This window comes from Eulemur rufifrons, chromosome 17, assembly GCF_041146395.1.
Source record: "Eulemur rufifrons isolate Redbay chromosome 17, OSU_ERuf_1, whole genome shotgun sequence".
Classification (NCBI taxonomy): Eukaryota; Metazoa; Chordata; class Mammalia; order Primates; family Lemuridae; genus Eulemur; species Eulemur rufifrons.
The window spans coordinates 65,418,089-65,441,480 of record NC_090999.1 but is presented as its reverse complement, the minus strand read 5'-3'; the positions used below and the strand labels follow the sequence as shown (position 1 = coordinate 65,441,480).

Genomic DNA, 23,392 nt, shown 5'->3' with positions numbered 1-23,392 from the left:
CTAAAGACATAAAGGAGCAAATCATTAATTTGAAGTCGCCTTTTGCTAGAACTCTCCCTTAGTAAAATGCAGAAACACGTAGACTGTAAATTTTTCTTCAGCTCGTCCTGAGGCTGTACTAATGGAATAAGTGAAATTGAACCTCTGATAGTTCAGCAGAAAGCAGGGCCTTTAAAAGAAAGGCCAGTTAAGTTTGGGACATGATTCCTGGGCAGATAATTCATTATGTTGATTTGGTGGTGGAGGATTGAAGGGGAAGAGGCTGTCGTGAGGGTCAGATTTCTAGGCAGCAAATTCCACCTATATGCCAGAAACATCCGGCAGAATGAGACCATGATGTCCTCCCAAGGCACCTTCAAGGTATTTATATATAGGACCCAAATTTGGTAGAATTTACACAAGAATTTTTCTGAGATCTGGAGGATAGAAAATGAGTTGGGGCTTTCTCTAATAAATAAACCTTGCTGATTCCTGATAATTCCCTCAGAATTATGACTCGAGGCAGATGGCCGCTCCACAGCACTATCCCATGTCCTTCACTTTGACACGTTAGATGAGGCTTTCAAATTAATCCTCTTTGATGTTAGCTCAGCTTGACACTGCTGCTGTTAGCCTCTTAAGAAGAGAAGCAGCCATTGCACCCGACTCTGCTAATTCGTCTCTCTTTCTCATTTCTAAAGGTCAGGTCTGCAGTCTGACATCTGCCCAGGCTCATTACCTGCAGTTCAATGTGTTTTAGGCTCCTAATTTCATAATATACCTACACTTCAGGTCTTGGTGATCTCCAAGGAATTTCCAAGTCTAACAATTCCATGACTGTGATCTTAGCAAAAAAATCTCACAGCAATGACAGGCTTGTGACATTGCCAAGTGTGAATGAAGAAAACTAACTTATTTACATGCCTTCCAGTGGTGTACTGACATTCTACAGGATATTTAGAAAAGCCAGATTAAATACATAAGGATGTCACTAGTGACAAGATTGATCCCTGGTCATTAGCTCAAAGTAGAAAACTCTGAGGCAGGAGGAAGGCAGGAAAGGACAGATGTTCTTGATAAAAAGATATCTTCTCACCTGACTGATATTCATTCTGCATTTTCTCTAATTCACCCCAGATCTGCTTCTCCATTTGGTTCATCTTTTTGGATAATTTATTTTCTACATGCTTTACTTTGCTTAGGTGCGCTTCTTGTTTCTCTGTGTTAATGAAATTCTCTAATTTGCTTGAAAGTTGCAGCCATTTTTCTTCCATTTTATTTTCAGACTTTTCCTACAAAAGAGATCATGTGATAAAACTGCGGAAAAGAAAACTTATGTAGATTTATATTTCGGCTTAGAGAAAATGTTTTTAACATTCATTTTTCCATGCTAAGCCTGCAAATTGAAACCAAGTTCCCTTGTATCTAAAACTGTTCATAAGTGTAAGAGTTAATCCTTTTGTTTGAACTTGTGCATTTGTGGTTTCTGGAATTCTGCATGTTAGGGAAGAAAAGAAAAGGGCTGTAGGCTTGCTGAAATGCCTTGAGGATTTGGAATTTTAGTCTAGTGTTTAAAGAAGTGTAGCAAAGGAACACATTTTAGATACCACTTTCCCTGAGCTCCGTGAACATGCTCCCTTGAGCTTCAGATCTCCATGGGGACAGATTTCAGCTAGAGTAGTGACGCTCCACGCCAATTGTTTATTAGAATCACCTGGATCATACCCCACCCCCAGAAATTCTGATTTAATTGGTCTGTGATGGAGTGCAGGAATTGATAGGGTTTAAAAGCTCTCCAGGTGATTCTAATGTGCAGCCGGGGTGGAGACTGCATTAGGCTAATTAGCTCCTTGCCTCACTTCCCCACAGGGAATTTGGAGCAGGAGCTGGGCATGACTGGCCTCTTTGGTTCTCCTCTCCTTGGCCCTGCCCGCCTCAGGAATGGTACATTCCCATCTCTCTCTTCCTTGTGGTGGGAGGCTTAATGCCTGCAAGGTGACCCCGTGGTCCCCTAGTGCTGCCTGTGTGGTAGAGGAATCTGCCTAATTCAGGGGTGAAGAACTAACAGGCCCACCTGGCGGCTGCAGATGTCACTGCACATACTTGGATGGCTGTATCAGTGATAAAGCTGTTGGACTCCTTTCTCATTCTATCGGTTATTTATAAATTTAGGTAGGGGCATTATTGACTGAGCTGTCTTTGCCTGACGCCCCTCCACATAAGTTCTCAAAACTCCTTATTTGAATCATCTGCAGGACTGGAAGCCACTGACCACGGTGATGGCCCCGTGCCACCGTCCCCATTGGGTTGGATGTGCCGGTTGCAGTGGGAGAGGGGAGCCCAGAAGTAAGTATATTTCTCATATATCTTGGTAGCCTCACCCCAAAGCTTGGGGCTGTATTTACATGTCTGACCTGAAAAATGAGTTTTGAAAACCTTTGACCTAAGCAGAAGTGTTCAAGCTTTCTTGTATCTGCACGTCACCCTGGCAGCTCGTCTGTAACCACCGATGCCCAGAGCAGGCCCCCAGAGAGTCAGACTCCCCAGGTCCGGGGTGGGAATCTATACTTTAAAAAAAACCAAATCTCTCCAGATTATTATGGCACAGGTAGAGCATACTCTGAGAAATGTAGGTTCGCAGAGTTGGGGAATAGCAAAGACCAGAAGACAGGCCTCTGGACTCCTGTTGTGGCGCTTTAAAAAAAAACGTTACTGAGGCAGTGAAGATGACTGTAATGTTGAAGTGCTACCTTCCAGACCTTACTCGTTGCACACATCCGGGCAATGAGCATGCAGCTGCTTACTTCACGGATTAACCCAGCTCCTTACCAGCTTCTCCTGCAGGACCTTCAGACATTCATTTATATGGCCCAGGTGGTCTTTTCTATATTTGATGAACTGGTTTTCTGCCCATTTTTGATTATTCTCAACATCTTCATACAGATTAGTTGAAAGGGAATTAAATCTAAGGGAAAAATGGTTTTTTCTCTTTTAATAAGTGAATTTAAACATAAAACAAAACTTTAGTGTCGAAAAAGTCTGCAGTGTTTTGAGATGAAACTCAGTGCGTACTCAAGTACTTAGGGGGTGACGTGGGGCAGGGAAGGCGTGGTAAGTACACTCCATGTCCCTCCCCCGAGCTTTAGTTCATTCAGTCCAGCTACTGTCAACACCCCTCTGCACACCCTAAAATACATACACACACAGCGACAGGAGCACTGCCAGCTCGGAGCTAACCACAGCCATGCAGAAATGCATTGTTGTCCATACAGAATAGCTCTCGGGGCCCAGAGCTCATTTGTGTGGAGGAAATACTTTGATAAGTCCACTTGGGGTGGGGAGTATTACTTTATGGTAGGGGTCAGCAACTTTTTCTGTAAAGGGCCAGATAGTAAATATTTTAGGTATTATAGGCCATGTGGTCTCTGCTGCAAACCACTCAACGGAGCCATGGCAGTGAAAAGGCAGCCACAGATGATACGTAAACAAATGAGTATGCCTATGTTCTCATCAAATTTTATGTACACTGAAATTGAAATTTCATATATTTAATAATATTCACATGTCATGAAATATAATTTTTCCATTATTAGAAAGTATAAAAACCATCCTCAGCTGTGGGCAGATGTGGCTGGCGGGGTAGGTGGCTGAACCCTGCTCTGTAAGCACCACTGTGAGGCTGGGAGAGGAGCTGGGCAGAGAGGACCTACATTGTCTAGCAGAGGAGAGAAAAGGCAGAGGCAGAACTTTGGAAAAGCAGCGCCCAAATTTAGATTGTCTTTGTCTTGGGTGAAACCTTCAGTAAATTCCCATTGCCACCAATGGATCTATGTAAGTGGATGTTTTTTGGCGGGGGGCAGGGGGGGATGCTTAAAGAGACACTGAATTATTCATATGGGGCAAAACCAGAAGTCATTAGAGCTGCAGGAAGGGACCTATGAGACCCATCAAGATGACACACCATAGGAGTATTATAATAGAGAATGGAGGATTTTTTAAAAATGGAAGTAGAAGATATTATAGAAATTTAAAAAATAGAATCATGTACCATCAATTCTAAAAGTCACTGTGGAGTGGCTGAGGGTTTGAGTGGGGAGGGGAATCCACATCGGAATTGACTGAGAGGTATGAGACAGGAGAGATGGGGTGAGGCCCGGGGACTTGTGTGGGGTTTCTGTGTGTTTTCTGCATGTAAATTGCTCATGGTAAGATGTCAATTTCAAATTCCCTTTTAGAATAGCCAAAACCATTAGAGTGGCAGGAACAATGCATTTTGTTTGTTATTGAATATATTCAGACTACCTTACAGTGTGTGGTAGTTACGATGAAAATAAATAATTGCTCTGATGTTTTCAGGCAAAATCACGTCCAGATAATTTAGTTTTTGACATTTATCATTGGAAATTGCTGAAGACATTCTGGACAAACACTACATATTCATGCCTCTCTTGCTCTCTCGAAAGTGTGTTTGGGCTAATAGTCAGGAAAGACAAGTTCTGTGAACTTATTTACATTCTTAGGCCAATAGCTTTCAACTGGGAGCAATTTTGCTCCCACCACCGGAGACATTTGGTGGTGTCTGCGGACATTTTTGATTGTTATACCTGGGAGGTGCTTACTAGTATCTAGTGGGTAGAGACTAAGGGTGCTGCTAAACATCTTACAATCCATAAGAAAGCCCCACAACAAAGAATTACTCAGGCAAAATACCAATAGTGCCGAGGTTGAGAAACCATGACTTAGATAATGAAACCAAGGAATGGGGTAAGTGTTACAAGTTAATTTTCCAATAGTTATGTTACTTACAGTGTAATAGCTAAATTCTGATCTTCATCCTTTCTGAATTCTCACATTATTTTTGATGCAGAGAGGGATTATTTTTCACATAGATATGAAGCATATCTTGATTCAATGTTGAGTACCTTAGCATTGACAAAGAGGAAATTGGCTTCTCCTCCTGTTCTTAGTCTGATTATGATTCCCAGTCACCTGTGCTATTGGCTAACAGCTGTTAGATTTTAAACAAATAAGCCCGCCCACTGATAACTGGACTACCTCATTTTAGCCAGTCGCTTTCTGTATCCAGAACACTCTTCCTCAGAATATCTAATGGCTCCTAGCCTCATTTCATTCAGATTTATGTTCAAGCACTACCTTATCACAGAAGCCTTTTTTTTTTTGACCACCCTAAAAAAATAGGACTCTTCCTCCTCACTAGACACCCCCTATTCCCTTACCCTCCTTTTTCTCCAAAATGTCCATCACCATCTGATATAAACTAATTTGTATACTATTTCCTCCACTTGAACTTAAGCTCCATGAAAGCAAGGATTTCGCTTTGTTCATGGCTGTGAACAATGCCTGGAATACAGTAAGTGCTCAACAAATAGTTGTTGACTAAATGAACAAATGAATCATTCTTTCTCATTAAATACCTTTCATTAAGGTTGCTGGCAAATAACAAATCACAAGCTTGTCAAGCTATTTAGAAACCTAATCTGCTTTGATTTTCATCTTCCTTGCCTGTCTCTGGTGGAAATATTAATTAACAGTGATGGTGAAGGGGGACAGTAAATCCCCACATAATTAAGAGATAGCTTTACAGTTGAGAATCCAGCCTTTGGTGCTCACCTTTACTGTGTAAATAAATGAGAGTGCTGACTCTCTTACTACTGGAAAAATATTAACATCCCTCTGAAAACCAAGGAACCATTAATGTGCCCAAGTAATAGTTCTGAAAAAGCATATCAGTAATTGAAATTCTGAAATTAAAATAAAGCCATAAAGAATGAATTAATACTTTGATCCTTTTATTACAAGTTTTGCCTGTAATTGGAGATTCACTTTCCTAGTAACAATCAGAAGTCAGACTCTGTCTGTTGGTAATTTATTAAAATATGAAAGCATTTTTTAAAAAAATCAAGCTTCTTGAAACATAAAAAAGATAAGTAAAATAAGGTTTGTGTAAATCTTTTCCTTTGCTTAGGCTTTTTTTCTAACATAATGGGCATGATTTGTCATAATTTAGTTAATTTATAGAATGTATAGTTGTAATCTCAATAATTTGAATTTATCTTGGATGACATTCACATTTTAGTTCCCAAATCTTCTATTTCAATAGGTGTAAGATATAGCTATATGACGGTAGATAGATAGCTTTTTCTTTTCTTTTCCTCAAAACACAAAAGTTAGACTTTTATTTATTTGTTTTCTTAGAGACAGGGTCTCTGTCGCCTGGGCTAGAGTGCAGTGGCATGATCATAGCTCATTGCAGCCTTGAATTCCTGGGCTTAAGCCTTCCTCCTGCCTCAGCCTCCTGAGTAGCCGGGACTACAGGCACACACCACCATGCCTAGCTAATTAAAAAAAAGAAATTTTTTAAGAGATGGGGTCTCACTGTGTTGCCCAGCCTGATTTTGAACACCTGGCCTCAGTTGATCCTCCTGCCTCAGCCTCCCAAAATGCTGAGATTACAAGCATGAGCCACTGTGCCTGGCCAAAAGTTAGACTTTTAAATTATGGCTAGAGACTTCACCAGGATTATGTGGGATATTGGTTGTTTTCTCGTTTGTTTTGTTTTAAAAATTTTATACTGATGGAATCAGGTTAAAATATATGCTAAGGGCAATTGTAAGGGAGAAAGAAAAGGGAAAAGGAGAATTGAATGAAGACCTGCAGACACGGCAGAGCCCAGGAAGAGAGCTGTGGTGAGGGGTAACGGTGAGGGCAGAGTGACCATCATGGTCATGGCTGACATATGTAACTGGGGACATGGCTCCACCCCAGCCCAGTTTTGCCAGTTCACTTATGTCCCAAACCCAGTGTCTTTTATTTACAAACATCCATTGAGCGAACTTTCCTAGAAGACATGAAGATTTTGAATTCTTGGAAACTGTTACTACTATTAGGCCTTCAAGAATTCAGATAGTGGCTTTGGCTAAGCATGAATGTAAAAAGAATTAGTGGCTTTTGATAAGCTGATAAACAGAAGATATTTTCAGTTTTTGTAATCATATTTGAAAAAGAACATAAGATAGATCATGCACTATTACTTCTTTGGAGATTGAGTCTCAGATTTTAAGTTGCACATCAGAGGCAAGAAATTAATTTCAAGAAATATTGTTTTTCTACTAAGTTTACATAACTATAGGTAGAACTCTCTTAAACTAATTTCTTCTTAATGTTCTGTGATTTCCAATTAGTGACACTAACTAAAAAGCAATTCTACCTCTACTCTGATAGGAAGACTTTTGTTCCTTGGTCATTCTAAATTGTACTGGAGCTCAAATCCCAATAGCTTCATAGCAGATGTAATCTTTCCCTTTCCTAAATTTCTGTGGCACAATTAATTTATCAATAAGTAGAGTCATGAGATGGAGGCATCATAAATTGATAAAAACAACCTGAACTTTGCAGTTAGATAGTTTCTAGCTATGTGACTTTGGGCAAATTACTTGATCTCCATGATTATAAATATTCTCATCTTTAAATGGGGTTAAGATCCACCCTGCAGAGCTGGGTACAGTAAGAATTTTGAGTGCTTAGTAAATAGTAGGGCTTTATAAATGACAACTATTATATTTGTTATTTCTGTCTACTAATATATCTCATTTAACATTGTCTTAACTTTTACTTTTCCTGTGTTTAGCTTTTCACTTATTTGTTTTCTCCCCAACTGTATGTGGTGAGGATTATATCTTTGGCTATTCCAAGACACAATTTACACACTATAGGCGCTCAAAAATCATTCATTCATTCATTCATTCATTGGCTTCTACTTGCTTTTGAATGTGCTGAGTGCTAAGGATACAACGATGGGTGAGACATATCCCTGCCTTGGATAGTTTTTAACTTTCTACTATGGTAGCATTTTTAAAGTTGGATGAAAAGATTTGGGTCTATGCATTTGCTTCATTGACCAAATGCTTTTTCTTTTCTTTTAAATCACTGCCTACTAAACAAGCATCAGCAATAAGAGCTATCTAGGGAGTGACTGGCAGGTGCTGCCCCTGCCAAGCCCTTGTTAAAAGACAGCTTCATTTCCTGATGGCCAAGACTCTTGCCATGTAAGCACTACATTGTTGGCTTAGGACATTACTTATCTGAACATCTGACTGAGACCCTTCTGGCAGGAGGAGGCAGAGTGGGGGGGTTCCACACTCTTCTCTTTATTAGGTCTAGTGATCAGTGCCCAAATCCCAGGAATTTACTAGAAAACCCCCAGACAATACTGTGGCTCTTAAGTTCAATACAAAATGTAAGCTTTGTTTTGACCATTAAAGTTGATTTTGTTAAAGTTTCAAAATGGGAAAGTTGCTTAATTAAACTTAACCTTTAATGTTATTAAAATGCTTTTATTTAAAAGTTAATCCCTTTGTTCAGAGATAGTTCTTTCTTTAAAAAAAGAAAAGCAAATTATATACCCTATTTTAATTTTAAATTTAAGTATACCTCAAAATCCTAACAGCAGCAATTTATACACTTTTTTTTAAGTTGTGGAACTATTTATTCCTATTTTTGTTCAAAGTTAACCTTGCTAAAAGCTAAAATCTAATAAACCAGATTAAAACAAAGTGTTCTGATTGAAAACAAAAACACCCTATCTGCCTTACTTTCTCTTAGAGCAAAATACATCTCAATACATATCTTAGTCAAAGGATTAATATCGCTAATGTGAAAGAAACCTACAAATTGATAAGAAAATGACAAAAATCCCAATACAAAATTTGATAAACGATAAGAATAGGCAACTCACAGAAAAGAAAATTTAAATGGTGAAGGGAATGCAAATTAAAACATGCTTTCTCTGTCCTTTGATTGGCAAGTATTAAAGAAAGAACATGTCCAGTGTTGGCAGAACGTAGAGAATGCCTTCTCATGTGTTGCTGGTGGTAGTAAATTGCTACAACATTTTAAGAAAGAATTTTTTATTTTTTTAAGACAGAGTCTTGCTCTGTCACCTGGGCTAGAGTGCAGTGGCATCATTATAGCTCACTGCAACCTCAAACTCCTGGGCTCAAGAGATCCCCTCCTGCCTCAGCTTCATGAATAGCTGGGACTAGAAGCATGTGTCACAGCACTAGGCTATTTTTTTTCTCTTTTGTATTATAGAAATGAGGTCTCGCTTTTGCTCAGGCTGGTCTTGAACTCCTGACCTCAAGCAATCCTCCTGCCTTGGCCTCCCAGAGTGCTAGCATTACAAGCATGAGCCATCATGCTGGGCCAAAATTTTTTAAATTATTAAGTATATGTACTCTTTGATCTAGAAAGCTTGCCTATAGAAATAAAAGCACCAGTATAAGGATATCTAAGGATATACACATACTTTTTTTTTGTTTTTATGGTGACCATAAACTAGAACTAATATATTTAGCCATAAGATAAATGGTTGAATTAATTATAGTACATATATAAGTTAAAATATCATGCAGTTATGATATTAGTATATCCTGGGGAGAGATCCAGGATATACTGGAAAAAAGCAATTTATTGAGTAATGTTTATGGGAATTATTTTAATAACCTGCACTTTCTGTATATATATATGATGTATACATATCCTTTTTCTGTTGTATATTAACAAGGAGGAAAGTATGGAAGGATAAATATATCCTTGGTATTAGCATTGGTTACATTAGGAAGCTGAGATGGTGACCTCTTTTTTCATTTTTGTTTTATTTGTTCATTACCATAAATGTATATTAGTTTTTAATAAAAAATTGGAGAAAATTTAAATAAAAAAGAATCAATTGTATAACTAAATGAATTATTAGAGCTCATTAAATATTTGCATGGGGATAATATGATTTACAGATTTACTGCTACCTCTGGTAATACTACTGAAAATTTAAGACGTTATTACTTAAGTGAGAAAAAGATGCAAGTTCACACTATCATAAAAGTGTCCAGATTCAGATTTAACTATTTAGATATCTGGTCTGAAGCTGATTTCCCACAGTACTGAAGACAGAAAAAAATAAGCGTTATCGTTAATGAAGCAGTCAGCCCTAGATCTCAAATGTTTTTTTCCCTCTTTTCCATTTGTTCATATATTTTATCCCTTTAAGTTAGTCTTCCAATCCAGATTATAAATCCCATCTCTTCCCTATAAAATCAATCCTTAATCTGTATATTCAGAAACAGATTACTTTTCTACTTTCCCTTTGGATACTTTTGCCTTAATTCCACGCTAAATGTATTAGATTAAGCATCACACAGCTATTTACTGAGCACCTTAATTGTGCTAGAATTTAAGAACCTAGAAATCCTTTCTTAGAATAAGAAGAAAGTAGGTATTTTCTGTTTACTCAATCCATCTACTTCTCCAAGTTTTCGTGATGACTATTGTGTTTTTAATCAACTTCTAAAACACACGTATTTCCCATTTTAACATCTCCAAAAATCAGGAGGTGTCTGAAAATGAGGGTATGCCAGGTTTAATTGTTAGCTTCATGTCTCAAAGGTACAAAAATATAATAGTGCTTCTTATGGTCAAAGGCACTAGATTTAATAAAATACGGTAGAGACAGAGAAAAATGGAGAAAGCAGAGTATTATTAACAGAGTATGGATTTGACCAAGGTATTAAACTCAAGTGGTATGAGACACAGAAGAAAAAGAACAGGGATACAGGGGACAGTAAGGTAGTATCCAAGTGACTAGAATTTTGCTTTTGTCCTTTGCCTGCACCCAGGACCCTGGGACATGGTTGTCATTTAAATAAGAAAGGGACATTTGAGAATAAGGAGGCCAGAAATTTGAGTGTTTGTGGAGCCCTGTCTCCTTTACTGCTTTCTCCATTGATCAGGGGGAAAATACAGTGTAAGCTGGAATAGAGATCAGTCTTAAAAAGGAATAATGCAAAGGAGTAAATAGAGAATCTTAGAAGAAATCTTAAAGGAAAAGTTTGAAAATCAAAATTGTTTTAAAAAATAGTTGGTAATCTTGGGGAATCAATTTATATTCAATAGTGCTTTAGATTGAGGCATTTTAATATACAATTGGTGATAAGTTAAAATTACAGGAAGGGTTAGAATGAGCATGTCAATTCAGTTAAGATGCCAACAAAGATAATGATAAATTAATATTCATATTTCTTCTTTTATTATGAATATTGTACAAGTTACTTTAGAATATTCTCTGCATCTATTGGCTGCTTTATTTCTTGGCCAGATTCAAATTCCTGGGATAGGTTTTTATGTAATGCCAAAGATTTCATTAGGCAAAACTCTTTGGGATGCATTTAACAGAATTAAAAATCTTCTATTCACTTACTTGAATTCCAAAATGTTCATTTCATGGCGATAATCCCCCTGGACCATCTTTAAATTGGAGATTAGCTCAGAACTGGCCGTCTCTATCTTTCCTAAGAGCTGCATTACCTAAAGAAAGTACAAGAGGGAGCTTTTTTGTGTGTGAACAAAACCACCAGCATTTACATTAATTATACTTTAATCCTAAAGTGAGCCAGCAAACAGACTTGAATCTAAAGCACAATTGCATTTGAAAATGATTTTTTTTCAAGTGAATATGAGTCACAGTTATAGTTACACTGTCTTCAGGGAACAAATAACAGGGGGTGTTCCATCCTGTTGTCTATAATATTCTTTTTGATCATGGGAGACCTAAGGATATTACAAAAACATGCTATTGCCAGTAGTTTGTTTAATTTGTTCATTTGATTATTTCTTTACCTTCTGTCTCCCTGGTTACAATGTAAGCCACTATATTCTATCACCACTATATCCAGTGCACATTAGGTGACCAATGGTAAATGCTCAGCAAATACTTATTAAATAAATGTTTAAATGCCCAATCAGGCTCTGAGGAAAACATGCATGACTGGCCTAAGATTATGTGTCAGGGGTTTCCAGATTGTATCCTGACATAAGCACATGTGAATCCCAAGTGAAATGACATATAAAGATAGGGAAAAACCAAGTTCCAGTTCTGGAATTTAAGATTAGAGTATCTTCCACATTGCCAGAAACACTGAGAAAGTTTCTTTAGGTAAAAAAGCTAGATTAACAAATAGATGCAGAATTGTAGCCCATATACATGATTAGCCTTGGTCAAACAGAATTCAGCTCCTATACAGATGGCCATAGGAAGGAGAGTGGTCATTTAATTAAAATCTGAGTTCTCTTAGAAAATAATGATGTGAATAATGTAAGTGTTTGAATGGATAAATGTTGGATGGGCAACCAATAGCACCTCAATGCTATTTACAGGAGACACACTTAAAACAGGGTAAATGCAGAAATGTTAAAAATAAAATAATGGGCAAATACATTCCTAGTAGAGGCAAAGAAAAAGCAGCCAGAGCAATATTAATGTTATATAAAATGTCATTCAAGGCAAAATATGTTAAAAAATGGGACAAAGATGGTCATCTTTACAGATGAAGAGTAAAATCCACAGTGAAAAATAGAGGGCTTTGAAACTTTATATATTGAACTAAGATGCAACAGCTTTTTAGGATAAACTAATAGAGATGATATATTAGTCATTTTAAATGACTTTTCTTGACTCTTTACTGGACAAATAAGTAAAATATAAATAATATAAGAAGATATGAAAAACAAATTTATTTAAGAAATTTGTATACAAAACCATGTAACTTGCAAACATTCTTTCCCAGTGCCCACGGAGCATTTCCAACAACTAAGCACACGTCTGACTCTAAAGAAAATCTCAAATTATTCCAAAAAGCAAGAAAAGCACATGCTGTAATTCTAACTCCACTGCACTAAAACTAGAAATTAATAAGAAAAGTATAAAGAAACATAAATGCAGTCACTTGAGTAAAAACAACAACAACAAAAACCCCTGCTCTTAATTCTAGTGCTTCACATGAAAATGTGCCTCTCAGATATCCTGCTGCAAGGAGCGTGATTGGCCAAGGGCCTTGACTGCTGTGCTCAAGATCCATCACCGAGTGTCTGCACTGTGCTTCCCGTGGGCCGCTCCCAGCCCGGGGATTTCACCTGGGATTCCCATGTGCTTATGTCAGGATACAATCTGGAAATCCCTGACACATAATCTTAGGCCAGTCATGCATGTTTTCCTCAGAGCCTGATTGGGCATTTAAACATTTATTTAATAAGTATTTGTTGAGCATTTACCATTGGTCACCTAATGTGCACTGGATATAGTGGTGATAGAATATAGTGGCTTACATTGTAACCAGGGAGACAGAAGGAAAAGAAATAATCAAATGAACAAATTAAACAAACTACTGGCAATAGCATGTTTTTATAATATCCTGTCTGAGTTGTATTCCTTCCATGAGTGATTTTGGTTCACTGACCCAAGGAACTTGATGAAATGATCTTAGAATGGCATTGCACTCCAAGGCCTTTTTTCCTCATGTTTTTCACAGAAATCAAACCTGTACCACAGTCCGAAGATTTTCCCTGTCTCATCCAGCTCCCTCTCCATTTTTCCTCATAGGCTTTTCCCTCAATAAACCCTTGCACACCTAATTCCTTTATCACATTTGTTTCCCAAAAGATCTAGACTAACACAAGTGTCAAAATCAACTCTACAATTAGAATTTACTTAGAAAATGATAATGAAAACATTACATATCAAAAGCATGGAGCCAAATTTATAATCAGAGGTAAATTTGTGGCGTTAAATATCTTCATAATTATACAAGAAAGACTGAAGCTATGTAAATGAACCATTCATTTCACAAAGTTAAAAAAAAGTAACAAACTTAACCAAAGGAAAGCAGGATGTAGAAATTGACAAACTGAAGGAGGTAGAACGGCCCCACAAACACGGCCATGGTGTAATCCCTGGAACCTGTGAATATATTGTGTTACAAGGGATTTCCAGCTGTGATTAAGGTTACAGACCTTAAAATAGGGAGCGTATTCTGAATAATCCAAGTGAACTTACTTTAATCACGTGAGCCCCTAAAAGCAGAGAACTTTCTCCAGCTGGAGTGGGAGAGCTGCAGCAGCAGATGAAGCCAGAATGGATGGAAGCATGAGATGTTTCCAAGTGCCCGTCAATACATGAGTGGATTAATAAAATATGGTATCTGTATACCATGGAGTTCTACTCAGCCACAAAAAACAATGGTGATACAGCACCTCTTATATTATCCCGGATAGAGCTGGAATCCATTCTACTAAGTGAAGTATCACAAGAATGGAAAAAACAAGCACCACGTGTACTCACCATCACATTGGTATTAACTGATCAACACTTAAGTGCACCTATAGTAGTAACATTCATCAGGTGTCGGGCAGGGGGGAGGGGAGGATGGGATGGGTATAGTCACACCTAATGGGTGTGTTGAGCACCGCCTGGGAGATGGACATGCTTGAAGCTCTGACTTGGGTGGGGCAAGGGCAACATACGTAACCTAAACATTTGTACCCCTGTAATATGATGAAATAAAAAAAATTAAAAAAAACCATGAAATGAATTTGACCTGCTATTGCTGGAGAGAGGCCACGTGGAAAACGTGAGAAGGAAGATCAAGATCAAAGACTGGCCCCCCAAGTTGACAGCCAGCAAGTATCTCAGTCCTACAACTGCAAGAAATTGAATTTGACCAAAAGCTTGAATGAATCTAGAAGAGGATTCATCCCCGAAGGAACACAGCTTTGCAGACACCTTGATTTCTGCCTTATGAGACCCTGAGCAAAAGTTCTAGTCTTGCCGCCTCCCGACTTTTGAACTACAGAAACTATGACATAGTACATTTGTGTTGTTTTACACCACTATGCTTGTGGCAATTTGTTATGGCAGCAATGAAAAACTAATACACATTTTAAAAATTAATAAGAAACAAGAAAGTTATGGGATCGATAGGTAAATCCAAGGGCTGGTTCTTTGAAAAGGTAGTAAAATTTTTTTCTACTCTGAACATGAAGAAAAGAGAGGAAACATAAATATTAAAATTAGGAATAAAAAAGTAGTTATAAATATCTATAAGCCAAATAACATAGCAGAAACAAACTATCAGGCTCAGATGTTTTCGGGGGCAAAGCTACCAAATCCCTAAAGAATAGATAATTATAATGATCTTTAAACTATTTCAGAGCATAGAAAAAGGAAAATTTTCAAATTATTTTATGAAGTCAATGGAACCTTGATTCTAAAATCTGAAAAAAATTGCAGAAAACAGATTAATCTTTTAAGCATTTATGCAAAATTCTTAAGTAAAATATATGCAAACATAATCCAGCAGCACAAATACATCACAATCAGTACAATTTATTTTAGAAAAGCAAGTATGTTTTCATAATAGAAAATGTATTACATAAATAACTATGCTAGTATAACAGGAGAAAACTCACATGATTCTCTTCATAAATGCTGAAAAGGCATTTGACAAAATTCAATAATCATTCTTGATTTTAAAAAATTCAATAAAATAGGAATAGTTAGGTATTAAACATCCCTAATGGGGAAATTTACTTCCCCCCAAATACGGGAAACACTGGGAACATTTCTGTTAAAGTTAGGAGCAAGACTGGGACACCCACTATTCCCACACTACTGTTTAACATTGTCTAGAGTGATTAAAGCAATTAGAAAAGAAAGATCATGTTTATGAAAATGGAAAAAGATGAGGTAAAACTATTATCATTTAAAAATTATTATGTATCTGGGGACAAAAAAATAAAATTACTATGATCAAGAAAAGAATTCACTGTGGAGTGTGAAATTAATACAGCCTTCATAATATATAACTAACAATTACTAGATATAATGAAGCTCCTGTTATACTAAACTAAGAAGAAAAAAGATTAAAAATCTTGAAATACATTTAACAAGAAATGATGCCAAATCTACATGAGGAAAATTTGAAAACATGCCTGAAGGACATAAAAGCAATCCTGAACAAATGGGAAGCATACTGTGTTCTTGGATAGACCATTCAGCATTATGGCTATGTCAATTTTAAAGTTAATTTGTAAATTTAACATGATTTCCATAAAAATTAAAATAGAATTGATTTATTGATTTATTTTCTGGAACTAGACAGGCTGATTTTAAAATCATATGTGAAAACAAACTAATTATTATCAAGAAAATAGGAAAAGTAGTGGAAGGAACTAACTCTACCAGATATTAATGGTTAAAACAATAACTAAAACACACCTTACATCAGGAAAACTCCAAATGGATCAAGGATTTAAGTGTAAACAATAAAGCCATGACAGTGCTAGAGGAAATATGAGCAATTCTTTCAAGGATTTGTGTAGGGAAGCTCTTTCTGTGACTTAAAATTCCAGAAGCCAGAAAAGAAAGAAATTCAGCTATAAATAGAGAACATGTGCATGTCAAAAGTCAAAAGACCAATGACAAACTGGGAAAATGTACTTGCATCTCATATCATAGAGAAAGGGCCTATCTCCTTAACATATTAATATGAGCTCCTAGAAATAGAGAAGAAAAAGAAAAATAGCCCAATAGAGAAATGGACAAAAGGCATGAACAAACAGCTCACCAAAAAAGAAATACAAATAGCCCTTAAATATGCGAAGAGATGTTCATCCTCACTCATAATAAGAAAGACTAATTAAAACACAAAGATACTGTCTTTTTCCTATAAGAATGGCAAAATTCAAAAGTTGAACAGCACTGCATTGGTGAGGCAACGGGGATACAGGACATTTTGCATATTTCTGGTGGTTATGCAATAAGGTAATAGCCCATAGAAAGCAATTTGGCAAGATCTTTCAAAGTAACAGTCACTTGTACCTTTTGATCCAGAAATCCAACTTCTGGATATATATTGTACAGATATATCTACACATACACAAAAAAACATAAGTACAAGATTATTCACTGCAGCATTGTTTGAAAGAGCAAAATATTATGAGGGACTGGTTAAGTGAACTGTTACATACAAAGGAACAGTATGCAGTTTTTAAAAAGAATGAGAAAGCTCTTTATGTATTGATATGGAAATATCTCCAGGATTTAGTTATTTAGTTAAAAAAAGATAGATGCATAGCAATATATATAATATACTCTCTTTTGTGCAATATGGGGGAATAAGAATTTGTATTTGCATTTGCTTGTATCTGCATAAAGGCATATTAAAAAGATTCACAACAGACCAGTAAAAAAAATGGTTATCTGTGAAGGTCATGAAAAGATATACAAATAGTGATGGATGGAAGTGAAAATTCTCAAGGTATGTTTTCTTATATAGTTTTGATTTTTAAACCATATATATTCATTACCTTAAAAAAAAAAAAAAACACTAACCAGAGAGAAAGAAACAGAGAGTCCGATGTCACTTTTGAACTGAGATGTAAAATCAAATACTGAATTATTACACAATAACTGTATAGCTTTCATTACAGAAATGCAAGAATGTTTCAGTATTGGGAAATGTATTAGCTCATTAGAAGGCCAAAGAAGTTAACAAACAAACAAACAAACCCTCAAACCAAAGAACAACCAATATGGTGATTCTAGGAATGTGTTGATGTCTAACAGGCATTTGATAAAATTAAATGTTCAATCCTAATAAAAACTAAGTGAGCATCAGTAGATACTTCCTGACATGATTAAAAATATTTTAAACCAACATCCAACAGAAAACAACCAAGATTTTCCAAGTATAATCAGGAACCAGATGAGCTGTCTTCTATGACAATTTTATTTAACAGTGTTCTGGAAGTTCTGGTCAAGCCCTTAAAAAAAAGTGATGACATGCTTGAAGCTCTGACTGGGGGCAGGGGGCGGAGCAAGGGCAATATACATAACCTAAACTTTCATACCCCTATAATATGCTGAAATTAAAAAAAAAATTTTTTTAAAGTGATGAGATTTTAAATTAGAAAACCAGAGATGAATTGCTATGATACATTGTTGTTGTGGGTATGATTGAGTACCTTGAAAAACTACCAGAATTGACCAAAAAATTATTAGGACTAATTAGATGGGTGAGTGGGAGGGTGGACAAGGGGATTCAGATGGGACTGGAGAAACTGTGTTCCCAGTAACATCTGCCCTTGGTTGACTGGCTCCCACCAATAAATAATCAAACACCTAACTTTCATATCCTAATTTCCAGAGGATTTCCACTTCGTTCTGTCCAAATGACTTCAGAGGAGATGTGCTTGTTTTGCATAGGGTATGTGAGAAAGTGGGGCACAGAAAATGTGCACTGGGCTCCAGTTTAATTAAACTGATGACTGGGAAGATGAGACGGGAGAGAGATACTTCAGGCAGAAAAGAGAATGAACAGTGGGAGGATGTGAGATACCTTGGTGTGAGTGGGGACCCACGTAGGTAGCTCAGCATCTCTGGGCAAAAAGGGTGAGTCAAGAAACACAGGTAATAAGTGGGGGCCAGGGTAGAGATGACCTTTAATATCCAGGCCAAAGGATTTATGTGTTATTTTGTAAGAGATATAACCTATTGTAGGTTTTAAGCCAGGATGTAACATGATAAACTCACATTTATGTTGGACTTTTAGTAACAATAGCCTCCATGGGAATTCTTTTGCTTATACTCCTTGGTTCCATAGTCTTTGAGGGTAAAAAAATAATGGCAATGGTGGAATCAAGCAGTATGTGCTTACCATGGATGGCTGCATTGGAATATAGGAAGCACTCATTAAATATTTGTTGATTGAACTGACTGTACTCACAGTGTATATGAGTGAACTGTCATTTTTAAACTCTGTGGAAGAAAAAGTTCTTTTAAAAAATTACTACCTGACTGGGCATTTTGATAAGCTATAATGATCTTACTTCTGACAGCCACACATATTAATAATATGAATCCCATCTATTTTTAGTTACCTTCATATCCAAGTTCTTGGAAACAGTTTCTATGGCAGGGGCAAGCTCTTGAATTGCTTTCTCAAGTTGCCGGTACTCGTGCCTGATCAACTGAATGTCTCCAGAAAGTTTCATGATGCTTGAATCACATCTAGTGGCAAGATGGAAATTGGTGTGAGATGAATAGGTTCATAACATTTTTAATGCTATAGTAGGACCTGTGCATTCATTTGATGGCCAAAGTCCTAAAGTTATTTTGATAATGAGTTGGTGGAGGTAGGAGCATATACAAGGTTCTTCCTCATTTTTCTCTTCGCTTCCTGCTGGGAGAGAAACCAAGTTAGATGCATTGGCCCAAGCCAGGACACCAAGCTGAAATAGTTTAGTTGGTGACATTGGGGTATGTTAGGGAAATTTTACATTTTCAGCTTGATATTAACTCAGTTATAGGAGTTACAGCAGATTTTGATGTTTTAGGGATATACCCTGCTGCCTATGGTTTGAAAAAATTAAAAATTGTTCTTCTTTTACATCATGTTATTAATCTAGCTTCCTCCTTTTAACCTCTTTTATTGGCCCCCAGACTACCAATTCACCTTTGGCTAGAAAAGGTATCCCAACTAATCCAAATCTTCCAATCCATCTTCTGCAATTTCTCACCCTCTTAGCCCCAATCAAAACTCCTGTTCCTACTGGAAGCTATACAAGCACATAAAAATTAAACAGCATATTCCTGAATGACCAATGGGTCTATGAAGATATTAAGAAGGAAATTTAAAAATTTCTCTAAACAAATGAAAATGAAACACAACATATCAAAACCCATGGAATACAGCAAAGGCCATACTAAGAGGAAAATTTATAGCAATAAGTGCCTACGTCAAAAAAATAGAAAAGCTTCAAATAAACAACCTAATGATGCATCTTAAGGAACTAGAAAAAGAAGAGCAAACAAAACCCAAAATCAATAGAAGAAAAATAATAAAGACCAGAAAAGAAATAAGTTAAATTTAAACAAACCCCCCCCCAAAAGATCAATTAAAAGAAAGGTGGTTTTCTTGAAGAGATAAACAAAATTGACAAACCTTTAGCCAGATGAAGAAAAAAGGGAGAAGACACAAATAAAATCAGAGATGAAAAGGGAGACATTACAACTGATGCTGCAGAAATTCAAAGGATTATTAGACACTACTGTGAACAGCTATATGCCAATAAATTGGAAAACCTAGAAGAAGTGGATAAATAGCTAGACACATACAACCTACCCAGATTGAACCAGAAAAAACCAAAAACCTGGATAAACCAATAACAAGTAATGAGATAGAAGCAGTAATAAAAAGTCTCCCATCAAAGAAAAGCCCAGTACCTGATGGTTTCACTGCTGAATTCTATCAAGCCTTCAAAGAAGAATTAATACCAATCCTACTTAAACTAGTCCAAAAAATTGAGGCGAAGGAAATATTCCCAAACTCATTCTGTGAGGCCCATATCATCCTGATACCAAAACCAGACAAAGACACAACAAAAAAAGAAAACTAGGCCAATAGCTCTAATGAACATAGATGCAAAAATCCTCAGCAAAATATTAGCAAACCAAATTCAACAACACATTAAAAAGATTATTCATCACAATCAAGTGGGATTTGCCCCGGGATGCAAGGATGGTGCAACATGCACAAATCAATCAATGTGATACATCATACCCACAGAATGAAGGATGAAAACCATATCATTTCAATTGATGCTGAAAAAGCATTCAATCAAATTCAATATACTTCATGATTAAAAAAAAAAGCCTCTCAAAAAACTGAGTATAGAAGGCCCTTACCTCAACATGATAAAAGCTATATATGACAGAGCCGCACAGGTAGTATCATAATGAATGGGGAAAAATTGAAAGTCTTTCCTCTAAGATCTACAACAAGACAAGGATGCCCACTTTCACCATCCTTACTCAACACAATACTGGAAGTTCTAGCAAGAGCAATCAGATAGAGGAAAGAAATAAAGGGCATCCAAATTGGAAAGGAAGAAGTCAAATTATCCTTGTTTGCAGACAATATGATCTTACATCTAGAGGAACCTAAATATTCCACAAGAAAGCTATTAGAACTGACAAACAAATTCAGTAAAATTGCAGGATACAAAATCAACACAAAAATCAGTAGCATTTCCATATGCCAACAGCAAACAATCTGAAAAAGAAACCAAGAAAGTAATCCCATTTACAGTAGCTACAAATAAAATTAAATGCCTAAAAAAATAAACTTAATCAAAGAAGGGAAAGGTCTCTATAATGAAAAATATAACACATTGATGAAAGAAATTGAAGAAGACACAAAAAAATAGAAAGATATTTCATGCTCATGGATTGGAAGAATCGATATTGTTAAAATGTCCACTCTACTCAAAGCAATCTACAGATTCAATGCAATTCCCATTAAAATACCAGTGACATTCTTCACAGAAAAAAAAATCCTAAAATGTATACAGAATCACAAAAGACCCAGAATAGCCAAAGCTATTCTGAGCAAAAAGAACAAAACTGGAAGAATCACATTACCTAACTTCAAATCATTCTACAGAGCTGTAGTAAACAAAAGCAACATGGTACTTGCATAAAAACAGACACATAGACCAATGGAACAGAATAGAGAACGCAGAAATAAATCCACACATCTATAGTGCACTTTTCTTTAACAAAGGTGCCAAGAACATACATCAGGGAAAGGACAGTCTCTTCAATAAATGGTGCTGGGAAAACTAGATATCCACATGCAGAAGAGTGAAACTAGACCCTTATCTCTCACCAAATACAAAAATCAAATCAAAGTGGATTAAAGATTTAAATCTAAGACCTGAAACTATGAAACTACTAAAAGAAAACATTGGGTAAATGCTTCAGGGCATTGGTCTGGGCAATGATTTCTTGAGTAATAGCCCCAAAAGACAGGCAACCAAAGCAAAATTGGACAAATGGGATCACATCAAGCTAAAAAGCTTCTGCACAACAAAGAAAACAATCAACAAAGGGAAGAGACAACCCACAGAATGGAAGAAAATATTTGTGAGCCACCCATTTGACAAGTGATTATTAACAAAAATATATAAGGAGCTCCAACTACTCAATAGGAAAAAAATACAATAATCTGATTAAAACATGGGCAAAAGATTTAAATAGACATTTCTCAAAAGACAACATACAAATAGCCAAGAGATATACAAAAAAATGCTCAACATCATTAGTCACTGGAGAAATGCAAATCAAAACCACAATGAGATATCATTTCACCCCAGTTAGAATGGCTTTTATCAAAAAAGACAGGCAATAATGAATGCTGGTGAGAATGTGGAGAAAGGGGATCCCTTGTACACTGCTGGTGGGAATGTAAATTAGCACAACCACTGTGGAGAACAGTATGGAGGTTCTTAAAAAAAGTAAAAGTAAAAAAAAAAAAAAAAAGTAAAAGTAGAACTACCATATGACCCAGCAGTCCCACTGCTAGGTATATATCCAAAGGAGGGGAATTCAGTATGTTGAAAAGATATCTGCACTCCCATGTTTATTGCAGCACTATTCATAACAGCCAACATTTGGAGTCAACCTGTGTCCATCAACAGATGAATAGATAAAATATTATGGTACATATACACAGTAGAATATTATTCAGCCACAAAAAGAATGAAATCTTGTCATTTGTTATAACATGGAGGGAATGGGAAAACATTATGTTTGGTGAAATAAGCCAAGCACAGAAAAACAAATCTCATATGTGGAAGCGAAGTATTAAAACAATTTATCTCATGGAGACAGTAGAATGATGGTTACCAGAGCCTACAAAGGATAACATGGAGTTTGGGGGATAAAGTGGGGATTATTAATGGGTTAAAAAATATAGTTAGATACAATGCACAATATTTGATAGTACAACAAAATGATTATAGTCAACAATAAGTTATGTATACTTTAAAATAACTAAAAGAGTGGAACTGGAATGTTCCTAACACAAAGAAATGATAAATGCTTAAGGTGATGGGTACCCCAATTACCTGATTTGATTAATATTGTATGCCTGTATCAAAACATCACATGTGCCCTATAAACATTTACAACAATTATGTACCCATAATAAATAAAAATTAACAATTAAAATAAGCAAAACAAGAAACAAATAATAAATACCCTCCTGTTCCTTGAGTGGTCTCAGTCAGGTGTTGTCTTACATTGGGAAGAAATTAATTTACACTAACATATGAATGAAGCTTTGGGCCATAAGGTTGCATTTGATAATTCAGGGGAGGAATTCTGGTGAGATGGAGCTGGTGAGGTGAGCTGATTAATCAATTTCCCAGCATGTGAGGGAAGAAAACACACAAAACTCCCCTCCCCCATCATCAATGGCTTATCTTGACCCTGTATTAATGATTGGTTTCAGTATATTCTCATACATGCTTGAAAGATAGGATGGAGAGCACTGAAGAACTGTACCTTTTGTACATCTGAATTATGAGAGATTACTTTGACATTTGCCATTTCATAAAATAACTGTATAAAATAACTGTTTTGACTGTCATCAAATAATATTTATTAGGAACCACATTTTCATGTTGTCATGCTAAGTGCTATAAATATTGTTTGCCTTATGAC

The 23,392-nt window shown here is 36.4% G+C and overlaps 1 protein-coding gene across 1 annotated transcript in view; it reads right to left on the bottom strand.

Annotated features, from left to right (window-relative positions):
- FAM81B (family with sequence similarity 81 member B) overlaps nt 1-23,392 on the bottom strand; it is a 61,598-nt gene that overhangs the window by 1,017 nt on the left and 37,189 nt on the right. The window contains 4 exon segments of the mRNA XM_069492727.1: nt 1,076-1,271; nt 2,809-2,944; nt 11,252-11,358; nt 18,766-18,895. Coding sequence (XP_069348828.1) covers nt 1,076-1,271; nt 2,809-2,944; nt 11,252-11,358; nt 18,766-18,895 — 569 coding nt within the window.